General features: G+C 37.2%; 1 protein-coding gene across 4 annotated transcripts in view; it reads left to right on the forward strand.

Moving 5' to 3' along the window:
• Positions 1-19,897, forward strand: part of LOC149781117 (activated CDC42 kinase 1-like) — a 162,164-nt gene that overhangs the window by 132,875 nt on the left and 9,392 nt on the right. For all 4 annotated transcript variants that reach the window (XM_089935219.1, XM_089935218.1, XM_089935216.1 and 1 more), the window contains 3 exons: positions 2,001-2,095; positions 3,257-3,353; positions 19,525-19,610. In XM_089935219.1, the coding sequence (XP_089791345.1) occupies positions 2,001-2,095; positions 3,257-3,353; positions 19,525-19,610 (278 nt within the window). The remainder of the gene's footprint in view (positions 1-2,000; positions 2,096-3,256; positions 3,354-19,524; positions 19,611-19,897) is intronic.

Consider the following 19,897-nt stretch of genomic DNA (forward strand, 5'->3'; position numbering starts at 1 on the left):
GGGCTAGAAAAGGCGCACTGAGCACTGTTTGCTTCACATAACCCAGGTCAGCATACCACAGCTGATGGTGATAAAGCTTTAATGGTCAAAAACACAAGAAGGCAAGGTAATGTAACTCACCATCAGTGCTTGGAATCTACACACACTAATCAAAAGTAAATCAGCAAATAAATAAGACAGAAGACCAAATTAAGTTGGTTAAGAACTGGCCAAACCAGATAGCAGCCCTGAGTGAAATTCACGTAGCTGAGGAAGGACAATTAACCAAAGTAGGAGCCATCAAATCATAGCTAGTTATCAAGCCCAAACAGCATGAATGACAGACGAATGCATATGAGATTCCCATTTTCAGGAAAAAGACTGTCGTCTGTGCATATGCATTCACCATGACCAGCTGAGAGGAGATCAAGAACAAATTTTTATGAAGACATGCAGTCTCTGATTGCAGATGTACAAAAGGTAGGCAAGTTCATCATTTTTGGTGTCTTCGATCAATGCTAGAGTTGACACAGATCACAAGACATTGCTTGGTATCATTGACAAAAATAGTTTTGGCAAATGCAACAACAGACTCCTCCTACAGAAACTGACTGACCAGTAAATGTGACTTGGGAACTCTGCCTCAAGACTGAAGTTTGCATCCATCATCCACTTCTACAAGTGGAAAGGAGCAGACAAATGTACAACAACCATCTAGGCATCTCCTTGCTGTCAATAGCTGGAAAAATCCTTACCAGAATTTTGCTGGTTGTGCATTACAGTGATCTGAATATAATACAGAGAACAATGAAGTTACGGAAGTGACAGTTCATAATCTCTGGGTGGCAGAAAAAATGCTTCAAAGATTCCCTCACATCATCCTTGAAACACATTGACCCTGAGTCTTTAGAAATTCTTGCACAGGATCACTCCACCTAGTGCAGAGCTACAGACTTTTAATGGAGAAGGATTGTACAGGCAGTGCAGAATTGTAAGCAGCTTTAATCAGAACTGCATCACTTACCACAGATAGTTCAGAACACAAATTGGCCTAATCAGCCACTCATAGAAACCCAGTGATGATCTTGTTATCTTTGAACATGAAGTACAAACAAAACCTAGAAAAGTTTGTGAAAAAGGACTCGATATAGTTTTCCATAAATAAAGGCTGAATGATTATTTAAGAATGTCAGATTTGCACAGGTTGAAGATGCAGAAAGAAATGTGTATGTTGATGAGTGAATTTTGTCAGCATGAGATCTGATGCAACAGAAAATCTGCATGACTGATTTACAATGGGTTGTAAACCATACTTTTCATCAAATTTGTCATTTTCTTTCATGCAGCTGTTGTTGCAATCATTAAAATTACATAAGAATTTGTATTTGTTTTAATTTCACTTTGGACCACATGTGTGTATCACTGTGGACCACATGTGTATATCACTTTGGACCACATGTGTGTATCACTTTGGACCACATGTCATGTGTATATCACTTTGGACCACATATGTATATCACTGTGGACCACATATTGTGTGTAGCACCATGGACCAAATAATGATGATTTTCAGAACTTGCCTTAAATTTACTGTGAATATTTTTGTTGCTAGGAACTACAAATTTAAATTACTAATGAGTAGCAATAATTATTCTGCAGAAACAATATTATGATCGATACTGCTTGTACATCAAAATGCACAGACCCTGATCTGATGTCATATAATGCACTGGTAGATCTTGAGTGTATGCAGTTTGTTATGAGTAATCAGTAAAACAAAAAGCATAGACCCTGAATTACTAGTGCAGAATGCAATGGCAGATCATGGTCAGTATGATGAGTACTGATGACAATATCATTTTCACTGCACCGAGTAAAAACACAAAAATATATGAATTCATGATTTGATCAATAATGAAAGCAATGTTGCCAAAATAAAGCAACAATAACAATGACAACAACAATGACAATGACAACAACAATCACCGTATTGAAAGTAAGTAAATGCTTTGTGCTCTTAGGGCTGACAACTACTGGTGGAAGGGACAAAACAAAAGGACACATGCAGTCGGTATGTTTCCAAGGAATTTTGTAGACTGTCAGCGCAGGCTTGCAGGTAAGTGTCAACAGTTTTATCTAAGACCCTAATACCAATAATTATAGAATATAGAAATATTGTAGAACCTCTTAAGATTAATGCCTCTGTACACCAGGATTCTCTTGAAATTGAATCATAGCTTTGGTCCAATCTTTTCCTTCCATAGTTCAATAAACTTAAGCAAACAGGAACCTTTCTGCTTTAAAAACTGAAATTAATTTCTGGTCCGAAATGACAATTTTGTATTAAAATAAATCCCATAAACCAAAACTGAATCTGAGAATATTGCCAGCCAATGGTCTTCATGCTACATGTCTGCATCATGATGCCCCAGTGCAAGACATCACTATAAACTGCCACACTGCAGACATCGTAGCGATATGACTGAAAATTTGTTAAAGCTGTGTTAAAAATCCAAATCACACTCACGCACACTCATAACACTGAACTTGAGTCTGAGATTGTGTTTTTACACTTTCAGCCAATCTGAAATCTCATTTGTAGTTAGTTGAAACAAACTCTAAAGCTCAGGAGTTGTATGAATTCAATGTTGGATGAAACTTCTCAATTTTTCTTCTTCAGAACTGGGTTTGTTCAGTAGCTTTCTTAATGCTTGGCTTGCACCATACAGTTTTCACTGCCAATGTAACTATCATCAAAAATTAAAATGCTTTCAATCTTTTTTGCATTCTTTTGAAAAGCGACTCATTTTATCTGTAAAGAATCATTGATTCCATTTTGGGTCCCAGTTTAATGAAACTTCTCAATTTTTCTTCTTCAAAACAGATTTTTTTTCGGTATCTTTCTTATTGCTTGGCTTGCAGTCATACAATTTTCACTGCACACAAAACTATCATCAAAAATTAAAATGCTTTCGTTCTTTTTTGCATTCTTTTGAAAAGCAACTCATTTTATTTGTAAAGAATCATTGATTCCTCAAATTGAGGAATCTCTCATATCTTTTACCATGAAAAAATGTTTATTTATCCGTACGTGCAGTTTAAACTCGACCATTTATAAATATGCCTGTTACTTTGCATCCTCCTTTTTGCCTCACTTTGGACAGAATTATGATTCTTTTTAATGTTGGCTGTCAGTGTTGAGCCCTCGTGTTACTGTCACTCTTTCTGTTTTTGTTTCTGTCACTTCAGTCTCTCAAAGATCTTTTTCATTTTGCAGGTGAAGACATAAGTACCCCATTGAAAAACAGCTTCATTCACACAGGACATGGAGCCCCAGGTGGCAAAACATGGGGAGACCCAGGTGCCATTGATGAGTAAGTACACTTTTCTTGACAAATGCAAATTTCAACCTTGTCCCATTTACCTGAAGTTTATTTAGCTGTTGCAATGCATCACATGGAAATCTGTGATATGACACCTGCCAACTGATATGATTTTAACATAAGGTATACTGAAACAATGCATAAGTTACAAAGTGACCAAATAAAAGCATAAAGTACAAATTGTGGTGGTCATATTCAGATATCGGCTTGTTCAGATTTGGTATGGATCCTGGCATTAGACGCAGCTGAGTTGGTCATGAAACAAGACTAACTTTAAGTGGGTACCTCATACATGTTAATCTACACAGGTTTACATGTAAAATGCCACCAAACTTTTGATTTTACATTACATTGTAGTCTGGAAATGTCCTCTTGTAAAGAAAAAGATATTGAAGGTGGATTGATTCCAGCCTCTTAAAAAGCCCACATAATCTGCAAATAATTATAAAAAGACAATAATCAGATCTTTGCCTGTTTTGGGGGGAAAAGAAGACAATGTGACAGGTACATGTATCATGACAATTTTACAGCCACTTGTATAGTGCATCATGACAGTGTGACTGGTACATGTATTGTGCATCATGACAATGTGACTGGTACATGTATAGTGCATCATGACAGTGTGACAGGTACATGTATCATGACAATTTTACAGCCACTTGTATAGTGCATCATGACAGTGTGACTGGTACATGTACAGTGCATCATGACAATGTGACAGGTCATGTATCATGACAATTTTACAGCCACTTGTATTGTGCATCATGACAGTGTGACTGGTACATGTATAGTGCATCATGACAGTGTGACAGGTACATGTATCATGACAATTTTACAGCCACTTGTATTGTGCATCATGACAGTGTGACTGGTACATGTATAGTGCATCATGACAATGTGACAGGTACATGTATATCATGACAATTTTACAGCCACTTGTATTGTGCATCATGACAGTGTGACTGGTACATGTATAGTGCATCATGACAATGTGACAGGTACATGTATCATGACAGTTTTACAGCCACTTGTATTGTGCATCATGACAGTGTGACTGGTACATGTATAGTCATCATGACAATGTGACAGGTACATGTATATCATGACAATTTTACAGCCACTTGTATTATGCATCATGACAGTGTGACTGGTACATGTATAGTGCATCATGACAATGTGACAGGTACATGTATCATGACAGTTTTACAGCCACTTGTATTGTGCATCATGACAGTGTGACTGGTACATGTATAGTGCATCATGACAATGTGACAGGTACATGTATCATGACAATTTTACAGCCACTTGTATAGTGCATCATGACAGTGTGACTGGTACATGTATTGTGCATCATGACAATGTGACAGGTACATGTATCATGACAATTTTACAGCCACTTGTATTGTACATCATGACAGTGTGACTGGTACATGTATAGTGCATCATGACAATGTGACAGGTACATGTATCATGACAATTTTACAGCCACTTGTATTGTGCATCATGACAATGCAACAGGTATATGCCTATCATGGCAATTTTCAGGCACATGTATTGTGCATCATGACAATGTGACAGGTACGTGCATGTTTTGACAATTTTGCAGGCACTTGTATTGTGCATTATGACAAAGTGACTGGTACATGTATTGTTCATCACGACAGTGTGACAGGTACATATGTTTGTACATCATGACGATGTGACAGGTACAAATGTGACTGGTACATGTATTGTATATCATAACAATTTGACAGGCATGTGTATTGGAAATTGTGACAATATGACACATACATATATTGTGCATCATGACAATGTGACAGGTACATGTGTTGCATGCCAATGTGACATGTATAAATGTGACTGGTACATGTATTGTGTACATCATGACACTGTGACAGGTACATATATTGTACATCATGACAATGTGACAGGTATGTGTATTGTACATGACAATGTGACAGGTACAAATGTGACTGGTACATGTATTGTACATCATGACAATGTGACAGCTACATATATTGTACATCGTGACAGTGTGACAGATACAAATGTGGCAAGTGCATGTATTGTACAACATGACAATTTGAGAGGCACATGTAATGTGCATCAAGACAATGTGACAGGTACAAATGTGACTGGTACATGTATTGTACATCATGACAGTCTGCCAGGTATATGTATTGTACATCATGACAGTCTGGCAGGTATATGTATTGCACATCATGACAGTCTGGCAGGTATGTGTATTGTGTACAATGACAGTCTGGCAGGTACATATATTGTACATCATGACAGTCTGGCGGGTATGTGTATTGTGTACAATGACAGTCTGGCAGGTACATATATTGTACATCATGACAGTCTGGCAGGTAAATGTATTGTATGTACATCATGACAATTTGACATACAAATGTGGCAGGTACATTTATTGTACATCATGACAATTTGACATACAAATGTGGCAGGTACATGTATTGTGTACTCATCACAATATGACGGGTACATGTATTGTACATCATGACAATATGACACGTACATATACATGACAATTTGAGAGGTACATGTATTGTACATCATGACAATTTGACAGGTACATGTATTGTACATCATGACAATTTGACAGGTACATGTATTGTACATAATGACAATTTGACAGGTACATGTATTGTACATTATGAGATGTTGATCTGAGTATCCTTATGGCAGGAGAGGTGACTGAGTTGAGAGATCTAGCAAAAAATCATCAAGTCATTGATCTCCTAGGGATATGGAATTGCAGTTTCTGAGTCATTGATCTCCTAGGGATATGGAATTGCTGTTTCTGAGTCATTGATCTCCTAGGGATATTGAATTGCAGTTTCTGAGTCATTGATCTCCTGGGGATATGGAATTGCAGTTTCTGAGTCATTGATCTCCTAGGGATATTGGATTGCAGCTTCTGTAACTTGGTTATTTAAGGCCAAAATGTTCTTTACAAACTTTGTAAATGTGAATCACTTTTGTTTTCCAACTTGATAATGTGCATCATGACAGTGTGGCAGGTATATGTATTGTACATCATGACAGTCTGGCAGGTATTTGTATTGTACATCATGACAGTCTGGCAAATATATGTATTGTGTACATCATGACAGTCTGGCAGGTATATGTATTGCACATCGTGACAGTCTGGCAGGTATATGTATTGTGTTCAATGACAGTCTGGCAGGTACATATATTGTACATCATGACAGTCTGGCAGGTACATGTATTGTATGTACATCATGACAATTTGATATTCAAATGTGGCAGGTACATGTATTGTGTACTCATCACAATATGACAGGTACATGTATTGTACATCATGGCAATATGACACGTACATATACATGACAATTTGAGAGGTACATGTATTGTACATCATGACAATTTGACAGTTACATGTATTGTACATCATGACAATTTGACAGGTACATGTAATGTACATAATGACAATTTGACAGGTACATGTATTGTACATCATGAGATGTTGATCTGAGTATCCTTATGGCAGGAGAGGTGACTGAGTTGAGAGATCTAGCAAAAAATCATCAAGTCATTGATCTCCTAGGGATATGGAATTGCAGTTTCTGAGTCATTGATCTCCTAGGGATATGGAATTGCAGTTTCTGAGTCATTGATCTCCTAGGGATATGGAATTGCAGTTTCTGAGTCATTGATCTCCTAGGGATATTGAATTGCAGTTTCTGCATCATTGATCTCCTAGGGATATTGAATTGCAGCTTCTGTAACTTGGTTATTTAAGGCCAAAATGTTCTTTACAAACTTTTTAAATGTGAATCACTTTTGTTTTCCAACTTGATAATGTGCATCATAACAGTGTGGCAGGTATATGTATTGTACATCATGACAGTCTGGCAGGTATATGTATTGTACATCATGACAGTCTGGCAGGTATATGTATTGTACATCATGACAGTCTGGCAGGTATGTGTATTGTGTTCAATGACAGTCTGGCAGGTACATATATTGTACATCATGACAGTCTGGCAGGTACATGTATTGTACATCATGACAGTCTGGCAGGTATATGTATTGTGTTCAATGACAGTCTGGCAGGTACATATATTGTACATCATGACAGTCTGGCAGGTACATGTATTGTATGTACATCATGACAATTTGACATACAAATGTGGCAGGTACATGTATTGTACATTATGACAATTTGACATACAAATGTGGCAGGTACATGTATTGTACATCATGACAATTTGATATTCAAATGTGGCAGGTACATGTATTGTACATTATGACAATTTGATATACAAATGTGGCAGGTACATGTATTGTACATTATGACAATTTGATATACAAATGTGGCAGGTACATGTATTGTACAGTGTGACAATTTGATATACAAATGTGGCAGGTACATGTATTGTACATTATGACAATTTGATATACAAATGTGGCAGGTACATGTATTGTGTACTCATCACAGTAGGACAGGTACATGTATTGTACATCATGACAATATGACACGTACATATACATGACAATTTGAGAGGTACATGTATTGTACATCATGACAATTTGACAGGTACATGTACATAATGACAATTTGACAGGTGCATGTATTGTACATTATGAGATGTTGATCTGAGTAACCTTATGGCAGGAGAGGTGACTGAGTTGAGAGGTCTAGCAAAAAATCATCAAGTCATTGATCTCCTAGGGATATGGAATTGCTGTTTCTGAGTCATTGATCTCCTAGGGATATGGAATTGCAGTTTCTGAGTCATTGATCTCCTAGGGATATGGAATTGCTGTTTCTGAGTCATTGATCTCCTAGGGATATGGAATTGCTGTTTCTGAGTCATTGATCTCCTAGGGATATGGAATTGCAGTTTCTAAGTCATTGATCTCCTAGGGATATTGAATTGCAGTTTCTGAAACTGAGTTATTTAAGGCCAAAATGTTCTTTACAAACTTTTTAAATGTGAATCAATTTTGTTTTCCAACTTGACAATTTCAGTACATATTGTTTTGTAACACCTTTCTAAAAATTGTCTTAATTTTGGAAAGATATCTGTCTCACAGAGATCTCTTTATGGTTGGCAGATCTGGAATGTAATGAAGCTTTGGTGCCATTGAAGTTGTTTTAACTTTTAATCAGGTTATGATTATATAGTGAGTTGCCAATCTAAAGAATTTCTGGAGTTTTTGTCAGTGATCTTTTTATTTGATAAAAATATTAGCTTGTACTTGTAGAATCAACAAGGCTCACAATCAGATGGAAAGAAAAATTAATGCAAATGGAATTAAGAATGAATGCAAATCAATGCAGACAGAAAGAATAATGAATGCAGTTGGAATATAGTTTGAGTGCAAATGAATGCAGACAGAAAGAGAGGAATGAATGCAAAATGGAATAAAGAGTAAATGCAAATAAAAAGAAGAATGAATGAAAATGTGCAGAAGAATGAATGCAAATGGAATGAATGAATGGTAATGGGAAGAAGAATGAAGACTTATGGAATGAAGAATGAATGCAAAATGGAAAGAAGAATGAATGCAAATAGAAAGAAGAATGAATGAAAATGTGCAGAAGAATGAATGCAAATGTGCAGAAGAATGAATGAAAATGTGCAAAAGAACAAATGCAAATGGAAAGAAGAATGAATGAAAATAGAAAGAAGAATGAATGAAAATGTGCAGAAGAATGAATGCAAATGGAAAGAAGAATGAATGCAAATGGAAAGAAAAATGAATGCAAATGGAAAGAAAAATGAAAGCAAATGGAAAGAAGAATGAATGCAAAGGGAAAGAAGGATGAATGCAAATGGAAAGAAAAATGAATGCAAATGGAAAGAAGAATGAATGCAAATGGAATGAATACAGATGGAATAAAGAGTGAATGCAAATGGAAAGAAGAATGAATGAAAATGTGGAGAAGAATGAATGCAAATAAAAAGAAGAATGAATGAAAATGTGCAGAAGAATGAATGCAAATGGAAGGAAGGATGAATGCAAATGGAAAGAAGAATGAATGCAAATGGAAAGAAAACTGAATGCAGATGGAATGAATGCAGATGGAATGAAGAGTTAATGCAAATGTAATGAATGAATGCAAATGGAATAAAGTATGAATGAATGCAGATGGAATGAAGAGTGAATGCAAATGGAATGAATGAATGCAAATGGAATGAAGAGTGAGTGCAAATGGAATGAATGAATGCAAATGGAATGAAGAGTGAGTGCAAATGGAATGAATGAATGCAAATGGAATGAAGAGTGAATGCAAAGAGAAAGAAGAGTGAATGAAAATGAGAAGAGTGATTGCAAATGGAAAAAGAATGCAAATAGGAATAAGAAAGAATGCTAATGGAAAGAAGAATTAATGCAAAAGGAAAGAAAAATGAATCCAGATGGAATGAAGAATGATTGCAAATGAAAAGGAAAATGAATGCAGATAGAATGAATGAAAATGGAAAATAAAGAGTGAATATAAATAGAAAGAAGAATGAATGAAAATGAGAAGAAGAGTGAATGCAAGTGGAAAGAAAAATGAATGCAAATGTGAAGAAGTATGAATGCCAATGGAAAGAAGAATGAATGCAAATGGAATGAAGAAATAATGCAAATAGGAAAAGAATCTATCCAATGGAATGAAAAATGAATGCAGATGGAATGAAGAATGCATGCAGATGGGAAGAAGAATGAATGTAAATAAATTTATGACTGCATTATGAAGAAAATGTTGTTGTTGTGTTTAATTCCATTTCTCAGCACACGATAGGCTATGCATGGCGGCCAGTATTAATGGTGGAGGAAGAACCCGGGAAAACCCCTTGGAAGAACCACCGACCCACGAGAAGCTACTGGCAAGCTTTCTCACGTACCCACATTGGCCGAATCCCAGACTCGAACCCACGCAGAGGTGAGATGGCAGTGATCCGTAATGGTGAGCGCTTTAGACCACTCGGCCACTCGGGGCCCCATGAAGAAAATGGAAAACACAAAAGCAAATTGCAGAATTATGACTGATAAATGAAATGCAGAATTATGAATGGTAAATGAAATGCAGAATTATGAATGATAAATGAAATACAGATACATTTTATGAAGAGTTTTGAAAATGTAGTTCTGTTTTATGCTTTGTGTCTAAATTACCATGGTTGAAAGCCTTTGGCATCATATTCAGGCTTGAATTCTTTTTTCTTTGCATGCTGACAGACAATTCATCACATCAAACACTATATATAATTGTTCCAACAACCACCATTGATGCGTTGACATCATCACTGATAATTTTATCTGTACAAGTCTTATTTGAACAAACAAAATGATAAATATAATTTACTGAGATATATTCTACAACTATATTTTGATATTCAAATGTTTTTTCTTTCTTTATTAATCTTAAATTCAATTGAATCTGATACCTTTTTTAATTTTATGAAAGTACACTGTTAATAAGAAAAGATACATCAATTCTTCTATTTCTTCTTTAAATACGTTACCCAATCATAATACCTTAGGAGAACTACTACTTCCTCACAAATACAGCCCTCCCAGTTGCTACTTTTATTTAATGGGAGCTAAAAGTTGTCTGCCTATCTCTGTGGCATTCGAATAGGTATATTGTTACATGTTTAGGCTCAAATAAACAGTAACACAAGAAAGAGTGAAAACAACAAGCTTTGAAAAAAATATAATTTATTTTCCTGGAATTTTTTTTTTAAATGAAAACAATATGAACTTAAGGTTTTAAGAATCAGATCCAAAAATAATCCAATAATAATCCATGAATAAAATGTTAGTAGTCCTAATAATAAAATATTCTAATGATTTCAAGTTTGAGTCCTGATGAAGAATCCAAGATGGAAGACGATGACATATGCTGTAATCTGTAGTGTTGAAGTCTACAGTTCCTTGTAGAAACAAGAAGTTATACTCCAGTTTTGGAAATCTGAATAAATTTCTATAAGAGCTGTCTTTGTTCAGGAATTTCACATGAGCACACATATTTTCCAGGAAGAAAAAGAATTAATCCTTTTGGATCCAAGTAATTTGAAATAACTCCAAACAGCACAATATACACCTTCCAGTGTAAAGAAAAAGCCCAACTAAACTAAGACTATCTCTCCAAAACAAATGTTATATCATATTATAAAATGCAAAAGGGGGGGAGTCACGTAATCATGATCCAGAACCTCATTGAAATTATTTACTTGTTAAAGATCATGTTAACCCAGTGTGGCCATGACAAAAACCAATCATTTTACTCTAATAAATACAAATTTTAATTTTTTTTTACATCTTAAATCAGTAGTCCCATCATGACCTTGACAACAACCAATCATTTTAAAATAAAAATAGAACTTATTTACATGGATGCTACTAATTTTAAATCAAGGTCAGGATCTAGATCAATGCCTGGTGTTTACAAAACAGAACAGTCATGGTCAAACTATTTTCTGGTAATATGTAATGAAAAATAAAAAAAATTAAAACTGACAAACAAACAATTAAATTGAAATAAATATTAAATCAGGTATAATTAAATCAAATATACATAACAATGTGAACTGGCAGCAAAGTCTAAGAACCTCTCAGTTACTACTCCTGCTTCTCTTGTCACAAGAGGCCTCGTTAAACCCAGAATCTACATAGAAGATATACCATTACAAGTTGGAGGAGTTTTTTGCTTCTATGGAAAGTATTCTCCATCTATATTTCCAACTTTTTTTCTTCCTATGCCATCAAAGTTGTGCCTTTACAGTTTGCTTACACTTTGTTGTTATCACACATTTAGGTATTTTCACGGGAAGCTTAAGGAACTTCACATTAAGTTTGGGCTACAATTATTTTGTATGTGCAAGTCTCAAGTGCTTATAAAACTACTAACATTTGTGTAATTCCATAATGAACGGGTACCTATCGGTGAGTTTCTATTCCAAGGCATTCTTTGCATCCAGGCACCAACTTCATTGTTTTTACTTGTACAGGTGGTCTGTGGGCCTATTTTTCCCTACAGGTAATTGCCTCATAATGGATATTGTTGCACCTACTTTGTATTTATCTATATAGGTGCCTCAGTTCCCTTTTATTTTAAGTTTTTTGTGTGTTATTTAGACACTTGTATACATTTCTGTATTACTTCTGCTCTGGTTGGACAAGTACGGGTAAGCTTTCTATACATGGTTTACTCAATCATGTTTTGCTCATGCATGTTTCTATAGGCGATGGCTGAGTCATGTTTATCTGCATAAGCATTCCATCATATTTGAAGATCACTTGGTCACTTGCATGGGTATCCTGTGCAATTCACAAGATAGGTTTGAACTCTAATATTTATATGTGTGCATGTCTTTTTGCTCTTAAGAAACTCCTTATATATGTATAATTCCATTTTTTTGGTACAGGTGAGTTTCCTTTACCTTAGCCTAGGAACTCCATGCTTCATTGATTCTACCTGTACATGACATCCTTGACCTTTGCTATGGTGTTATTGTAATTGAGATAATCACTTTTCCCAGGTAACCATCATTTAGTATAGCTCTGTGCCCATGCTGTATTCAACATCACATGTACAAACCCACAAGTTTATATTTCTCCTTCTAACAGTTGGTATTGTCATTATATTTTACCTGTATGCTTCATTGCCTTATTAGACTGTCTGTTATCAATTTCTGGGTCAACTTTTTAAGATTTAGCTCTGTACCAACATTGCATTCCAAAAGAGAGGTGCAGGGCTACAGTTTTATTTGTTTGGCTGTATTTGTATTTAAGATTAGAACTAAGGGCAAAGCTCAAAAATGTACAGTTCAGGATGAAGATGTCACCAGTCTGCATGCTGACCTTACTTTAGTGTGAACATTTCTGGTGGACAAGGGAGGTAAGTCAACCCTTAACCTTCAGCCACAAAACAGCTCTGGCACCCAAGTCATCACCACAGGACTCAGCTTTACTGGTAACTCCTATCTACCTTGCCTCCTTGGGGTTTGATTGCAGGACAGCGAGGGACAGAGCTAAACAAACAGCCAAGTTCCTTCTCATTCAGCAGACATACAGACAGGTTACATGGATCAACTATCCCATAACCTCTGTCCCAAATCGATAATCTTAACGATATTCTCCCCACATGGATGGCCTATTTCCATTGTGTCTGGCCTAGGCCGTATATTAGGGATCATGAAATCCCAAAAACCGGAAGTGTTATGTGCGATTGTATGGCTTCCAGTATGTCAAACTCGACCTTTGCAGATGTGCAGGTACCAGTCTAACCCACATGCTGCCTCAAGACACTCATTCAGCACAATGCCAAGAATAGTTTACTCATGCTCAACAGACACCACTTCGCAGTTTCTCTACTCTTTGCCACGAGAAGATATTCTTTACTCGAAGTCACAATTTCTAATTCAGGGAACTCTTTGAATTTAGTGAGCAGCATACTTCATTGTTCTTCACCAGCTAAGTCTCATGCATTACAGGAGACCTTGGCCTCACCTAATGCAACCAGAAGATGTTCTCAAGTGATATCATCACTTCTAGATTATCTGATGTCTTGGGAAGATTCAGCCATCCAAACCATTGAGGATGTTTTCCACCATTGACCTCCAGAGTTCTGGCCTTCTCCTCCTGCACCATCATCAATCAGGACCAGTTTTCCAGCATCTCTTGATCTTATGATGAAACAGAAGAGACCAACTTCACTTACTTTCTAACTAACTTCATCATCTGTTTGTTGGTGGTTCTACATTGGCCATTCACCAGTATTTCATTTGGAAACTCCAGCAGTCAGCAGTGATATCGCCACTTTGGGGATGACAAAGCCACACTCCTTATATATGGATTGATTGGCCTTTGATATAACTTGGCAGTTAGTGCGCTATATTGTTGCCATGGATGCAATCTTGGATTTCATCTCTATTCTACTTTCCAACATGCAGAACATAGTTTCTCATCTCCCACATTGAATACCCCAGCATGCATGGGAAACAGTCTCAAGAATGGTCCGAGTACTGAAACAAGCTGCTACACATTTTGGCCAATGCTGTATCCACAGCTACTAATTGACAATTGGTAGAACATGATTCCATGCTCTCTGTCTGCACTTTCCTGAAGGACCACCATAAGGACAAGATAAGAGCACAGTCTTTATCCTAACCATCCTTTTATTGACCTGATTGAAGAAGTCTGCAAACAAGCCACCAAGGAGACCAATTTCCCTTTCCTGCAACTACAGTGTTGATGCAGGGATATTACAGGATATTAACAAAAGGACCCAAGGGCCACACATAGGACACAAACCTCTGAAAACCATCCTATTGAAGCTCCACCTAGTGATGCCCACAGTTCATGCAAGCCAAAGTGATTAAAGTACCAAGAGAGTCCTATCGTTCATTCCAATGTTTCTCCAGGGTTTTATCCTAGACTTTTCTTGGTACCAGAGGCAACAGCACTCAGGATCTGGTCATTGACCTAAGCGCCCAGAATCAATTAATTCATGCCCCTTGGTTCTCAGTGGAAATACCACCATTTGTTTTTAAATCTCATCCAAAAGGGAGATTTCACCATCAGTGTGGACTTAAAGGATGCATACCTTTTTGTTCTTATTCAGAAGGCTTCCAGGACATTTCCTATGATTCGCTTACAACATTGCATGCAATTTCAGGGCACTCCCATTGGGACTCAACATCAGCTTCTGGGTCTTCACTTGAATGATGAATCAAGTAGTGGTGCATGTCCAAACCATTTCTATGGTGAAACATAAAGTTACCTGGATAACATCATGAAGAAACATAGGATGAGTGATACCTAAACACGACATGATAACCCTTGATACACTGATGATAAAATCCCGGAAGCATCTCTACAGACAATAACAAATTTAGTCCATCATTTAAGACATTGCATCAGTCAGCAGAATTTTTCAGAAATCACTGAGCATCTCTAAAAACAACCCAGATCATAATCCCGATAATGCAGACATCTTTTCTGTGAGGCATTTGTTTGCTAGCTTCTCATCTCACTGGTATAAGTCACACCCTGATGAATGCTGTTTGAAAATGCCTAATGTTGACAAGGATGTTTCCACTTTTGGCATGACTACACCACTTTATTATAAAATGGATCAGCAAGTCTTCAGTGCCACCTTCAAGCTCATGAGGAACGTTATATCAATTTCCTAACTGTTTGACTTAGCCTCCTTGGTGATTTTTCACCTCTGAGAACCCTGGAAGTGATCACAGCTGGGATTTAGTGAGTTGTTTTGCCAAGGTCATGAATAAGGCTTCTCACTACACCATTAGTGGCCTCCTGCTAGATGAGATGCACTTTTGCACTCTTCTATTCTCAAGTCCCAACCATGTGGAAGCCTTGCACACCCTCCACTTTCAGCTATCTTCATTTCAGGGGTTGAATTTACCTCATGGATTGTTCCAAAGAATGGACAATCATCAGAAGGGATACAAAAGAGGCAGTTCCCTAAGATGACAGAATAGCCATGGCCAGGTGAAATTATAGGAGGTTATACACTCCCTACCTTTTGCCATCAGGTAGGGAGAGGAGATAGAAAATGTGTCCCCTCCTCCAAGCCTCCCACCACCTGTCAGTGACTTAAATTTATCCTGCCCACTGGCAAGCCATCCATGGCTACCAGACTCCTTTTTTGTCTGCTTGGATCAATCTCCTTCCAAATGTAACATGATTGACCTGAATGGATGCTTCAATTAAATAACACAACACAATGTGATGAAAGATAGAAGTTTATGAAATGAATTAATAAAAATATGTATATACTCTTCAAATACAGTGTGATTCTTTCATGCTCTAAACGTACAACTCATTTAGTTACTTTACACAAACATTCACAAATAGGAAAAGAAAACTGTGATTCATATATTCTCATATAATAAAGGTGAGATTCATATAATCTCATGTAACCTCATGTAATAAAAGTGAGATTCAAATAATCTCATGTAATGAAAGCGACTCAATTGTACTCATTTAAAACAAAAATATGACTGATGACTCAGTCATTTGTAAAGCCATGTGTGACTCATAAATAATTGAAAAACTTGCAAATTGAAACATTTCGACCTGGTTTATGTGTCCATTGTCAAACCACACAGTTCTCCAGAGTTCTTGTGTTGGCCCACACTTTTTATTGGCCACTGGTCACACCAGCTTCCATCCCCTTACAGACATACAGAGGGCCATACCAACAGCCTTATATACCCACACACACATACACACAGTCGTATGGCTGTAGAACATAAATGGAGAATGTACACTCCTTGACAAGAACCAAAAGACTAGTGTGTCAATTAGAGAAGATACTTGCCTTAAATCTGCAGGAAAATATGTATTAGTAAAATACCCATGCATACTGTGCTTTTAGTGTCTCTCGCCACAAGCAAGCTATGACAAGATACATGCTAGTTCAGTCGCTTACCTTATTCTGTGACAATACCTCCCCTCAAGAGAAAAATGTACACATTTTTTTTAGCTTTCAGAGCATAAAAGAAAATAACTACAGATGTGCTTTACAATATCACACTGGTTATCTGGATTTTCTATTTACATCCTACTTAAATAATCTGTACCTACATTTTCGATCCCTCTGATTGCCTCAGCTCAAAAACAATAGGTTTTACTTGTTAGCACCCAATGCATCAACCGAGCATTAGCGACCTTAACTTTGTTTAAATACAACAATGGTTGATGGTCTGTATCGAGAATGAAATCTCTCCAAAAAGATAGGCATGAGACTTATCAACCCCCATACTACAGCTAGGCATTCGTTCTCAATCACTGAGTATTTTTTGTTCCCATGACAGTAACTTCCTACTGGCATAGGATACAGGAATTTTAATCATGTCTTGTTCCTGCAACAATATTTCTCTCAAGACAGTATTGGAAGCATTGGTTCTTATGATTAAAGGTTTGCTGGTATCAGGTAGCTTTAATATAGGTGCACTAGTCAATTTTTCCTTCAGTGCATTGAATGCATTCTGTTGAGATGGTCCCCATAACACTTTATTTGATTGCCCCTTCTTTGTTTAGAGGTTGTCAAACTACAGTTAACAATCTTAGATATCAAGGCAACATGTAGAGAACCCCGCACCTACTAAAAATTCACTTGTCAAAAAATCAACAATTTACAGCCTGCCTATGGTTTAAATACAGTGTCTTGGTACATTCAATCCAGAGCATCCCACTTCTGACATCAAATGTAACAGTACTTGACCTGTCTTGGAGACCCCTACTCTGCTCATTAGCCCAGAGAAACTCTTGCTTCATTTGTGGTTTATGTCAAGGATGCCATGCACAGAAAAGAGTTTGGACCTTCATTTGTGGAGAAGATTGCAACAGCTAGAAGGCCCGCCACTCAGAAGATCTGCAAAGGAAAATGAAGGGTTTTAAACACTGGTGTCACATCAGCGATGTCATACCACTCTCTGCCTACATTCCTCAGCTGACTAACTTCTTTTTCTTTCTCTTTAAAGCCAAGGAGTTAGCTTCCATCACAATAAAGGGATACTGGTCCATGAACTTGGTCATTCCAACATCTTGACAGGATGATATTGGACAGAACAAGGACCTCTCCTCAAGTTATTCCCAAAATTGAATCTCCCCTGTGTGCTGAATGGCTTAACACATCGAAATTCAACCTCCTGTCATCCCAAGTCTGCTGTAAGACTTGCTTTCTTATAGTGTTTGCCTCAGCATGGAGAGTCAGTTAGCTAGATGCCCTCTCTGTGGTCCCAAACTACATACAAATTAGTTGTCCTAGTGATACAACCTGGCTTCACTCCAAAAACAGGATGCACTTACTAAGCAACCAACAAACAATTATTTGCACTCTCTCTCAGTAGATACATTGAGAGAAGCAAAGCTCTCAAATGTTATCTGAAGTATACCAAGAATATCCATAATGGTCAGACTATGCTATTTATGCCTTTCAAGTCTGGACACCACAAGGACTAGCATCTTCATCAAATGGAATTAGGAAATTAGAGTACAGTGTCCTCTCTCAAGAACAGGTATGACTCAGCTCACAAAATATGTGCAGTTTTCACAAGCCTGGCATTCAGACATAATGTCTACATTCAAGAAATAGTGGAGTCACTTGGATGGCATGCTCAGAACACTTTATCCAGCCTTTATCTGCAGGACATGACCTCATCAGGCCAGTGGGAGCTGCATGGAGAGTAACAACTCCCCCCTTATGACAGCAAAACCTTGTAACCAGGTGGTATTGGCCACTTTTGCTGCATTCACCTGAGAAAAACTTTAAAGGTGAGACCAGTTAAGTGCAGAATCCCATAGGTGTCTCCTCACATGTATATAACTGAGGTCTCTCATTGTGATAAACTTACATTAGGAGATTTTTGTATATTAGCAGATCATGCATGATTCCCCTGGGTGACACAGGTAAGATGCTCAGCATTTCCTCTTACCTATTTTCCCAACGTAACGTATTTGCAAGTCAGTTTTGTTTCTCCTTTAATCCTTTCCTAGGGGCCCCGAGTGGCTGAGTGGTCTAAAGCGCTCTCCGTTACAGATCACTGCCATCTCACCTCTGTCTGCGTAGATTCGAGTCTAGGATTTGGCCAATGTGGGTATGTGAGAAAGCTTGCCAGTAGCTTCTCGTGGGTCGGTGGTTTTTCTCAGGGTTTTCCCAGGTTCTTCCTCCACCATTAATACTGGCTGCCATACATAGCCTATCGTGTGCTGAAAAATAGTGTTAAACCCCACAACAACAACAACAACAACAATCCTTTCCTAATCACATTACAAATAATCGCTCTCAACCTTCCCCACAGTGTGAGCATCCTTAAAAGTCTCATTTAATTTTTTAAACAAAACTACTGGTTTAAACTGGATATACTGGTAGCCACCTTGCAGATAGAAATGGATTGTATCTGTTAGAGTAGCTTCCGTCCCATCTAAATAGCCAGAAAGACTTTTTCCTGGGAGGACTGGATACTGAGATAGCAAAGAAAGTTATCCTAATGTTATCAGGTAAGGCTTATAGAAGAAACATGATTTACAAAAATATTGTTTTAATTTAGAGCACTGTCTCAGGCACTGTGGTGATGTATTCCATGAGTGCATTTCTTATTTGTTCAGTGATTATCTTACATGCATGTACTTTTATTTTTACTAGAGTGTACCTGAGAAACCCAATGGAGCCACCAGATCTCCATGACAGTGAGGTTTCAGAGCCCACACACCTGCCAGATAGAAACAAAAGTAAGATTTGGCCCCAATACTTATACTGTTTGCATTTAATTGCAAATCATATGCAGGCAAATACTGTAGAATGCTATAGTTAAACAGAACAATGTAAATGTTCTGAGTCAGTGGAAAGAATAAGTGGCTTAGATTTACATTTAGGCCCTCAGGACTAGACCTGTTTGAATGCTACATTCACAAGTTTTCTTCCAGTGACTCAGAACAAAACATGATTTTGTATTTATTATATGCTGCCTCTGTTAAGCTCTCAGAATATTTTTGGGTTGACAATGTGAATGTAATTC

Source organism: Sinohyriopsis cumingii, chromosome 15, assembly GCF_028554795.1.
Source record: "Sinohyriopsis cumingii isolate HCF-2022 chromosome 15, ASM2855479v2, whole genome shotgun sequence".
NCBI classification, from domain to species: Eukaryota; Metazoa; Mollusca; class Bivalvia; order Unionida; family Unionidae; genus Sinohyriopsis; species Sinohyriopsis cumingii.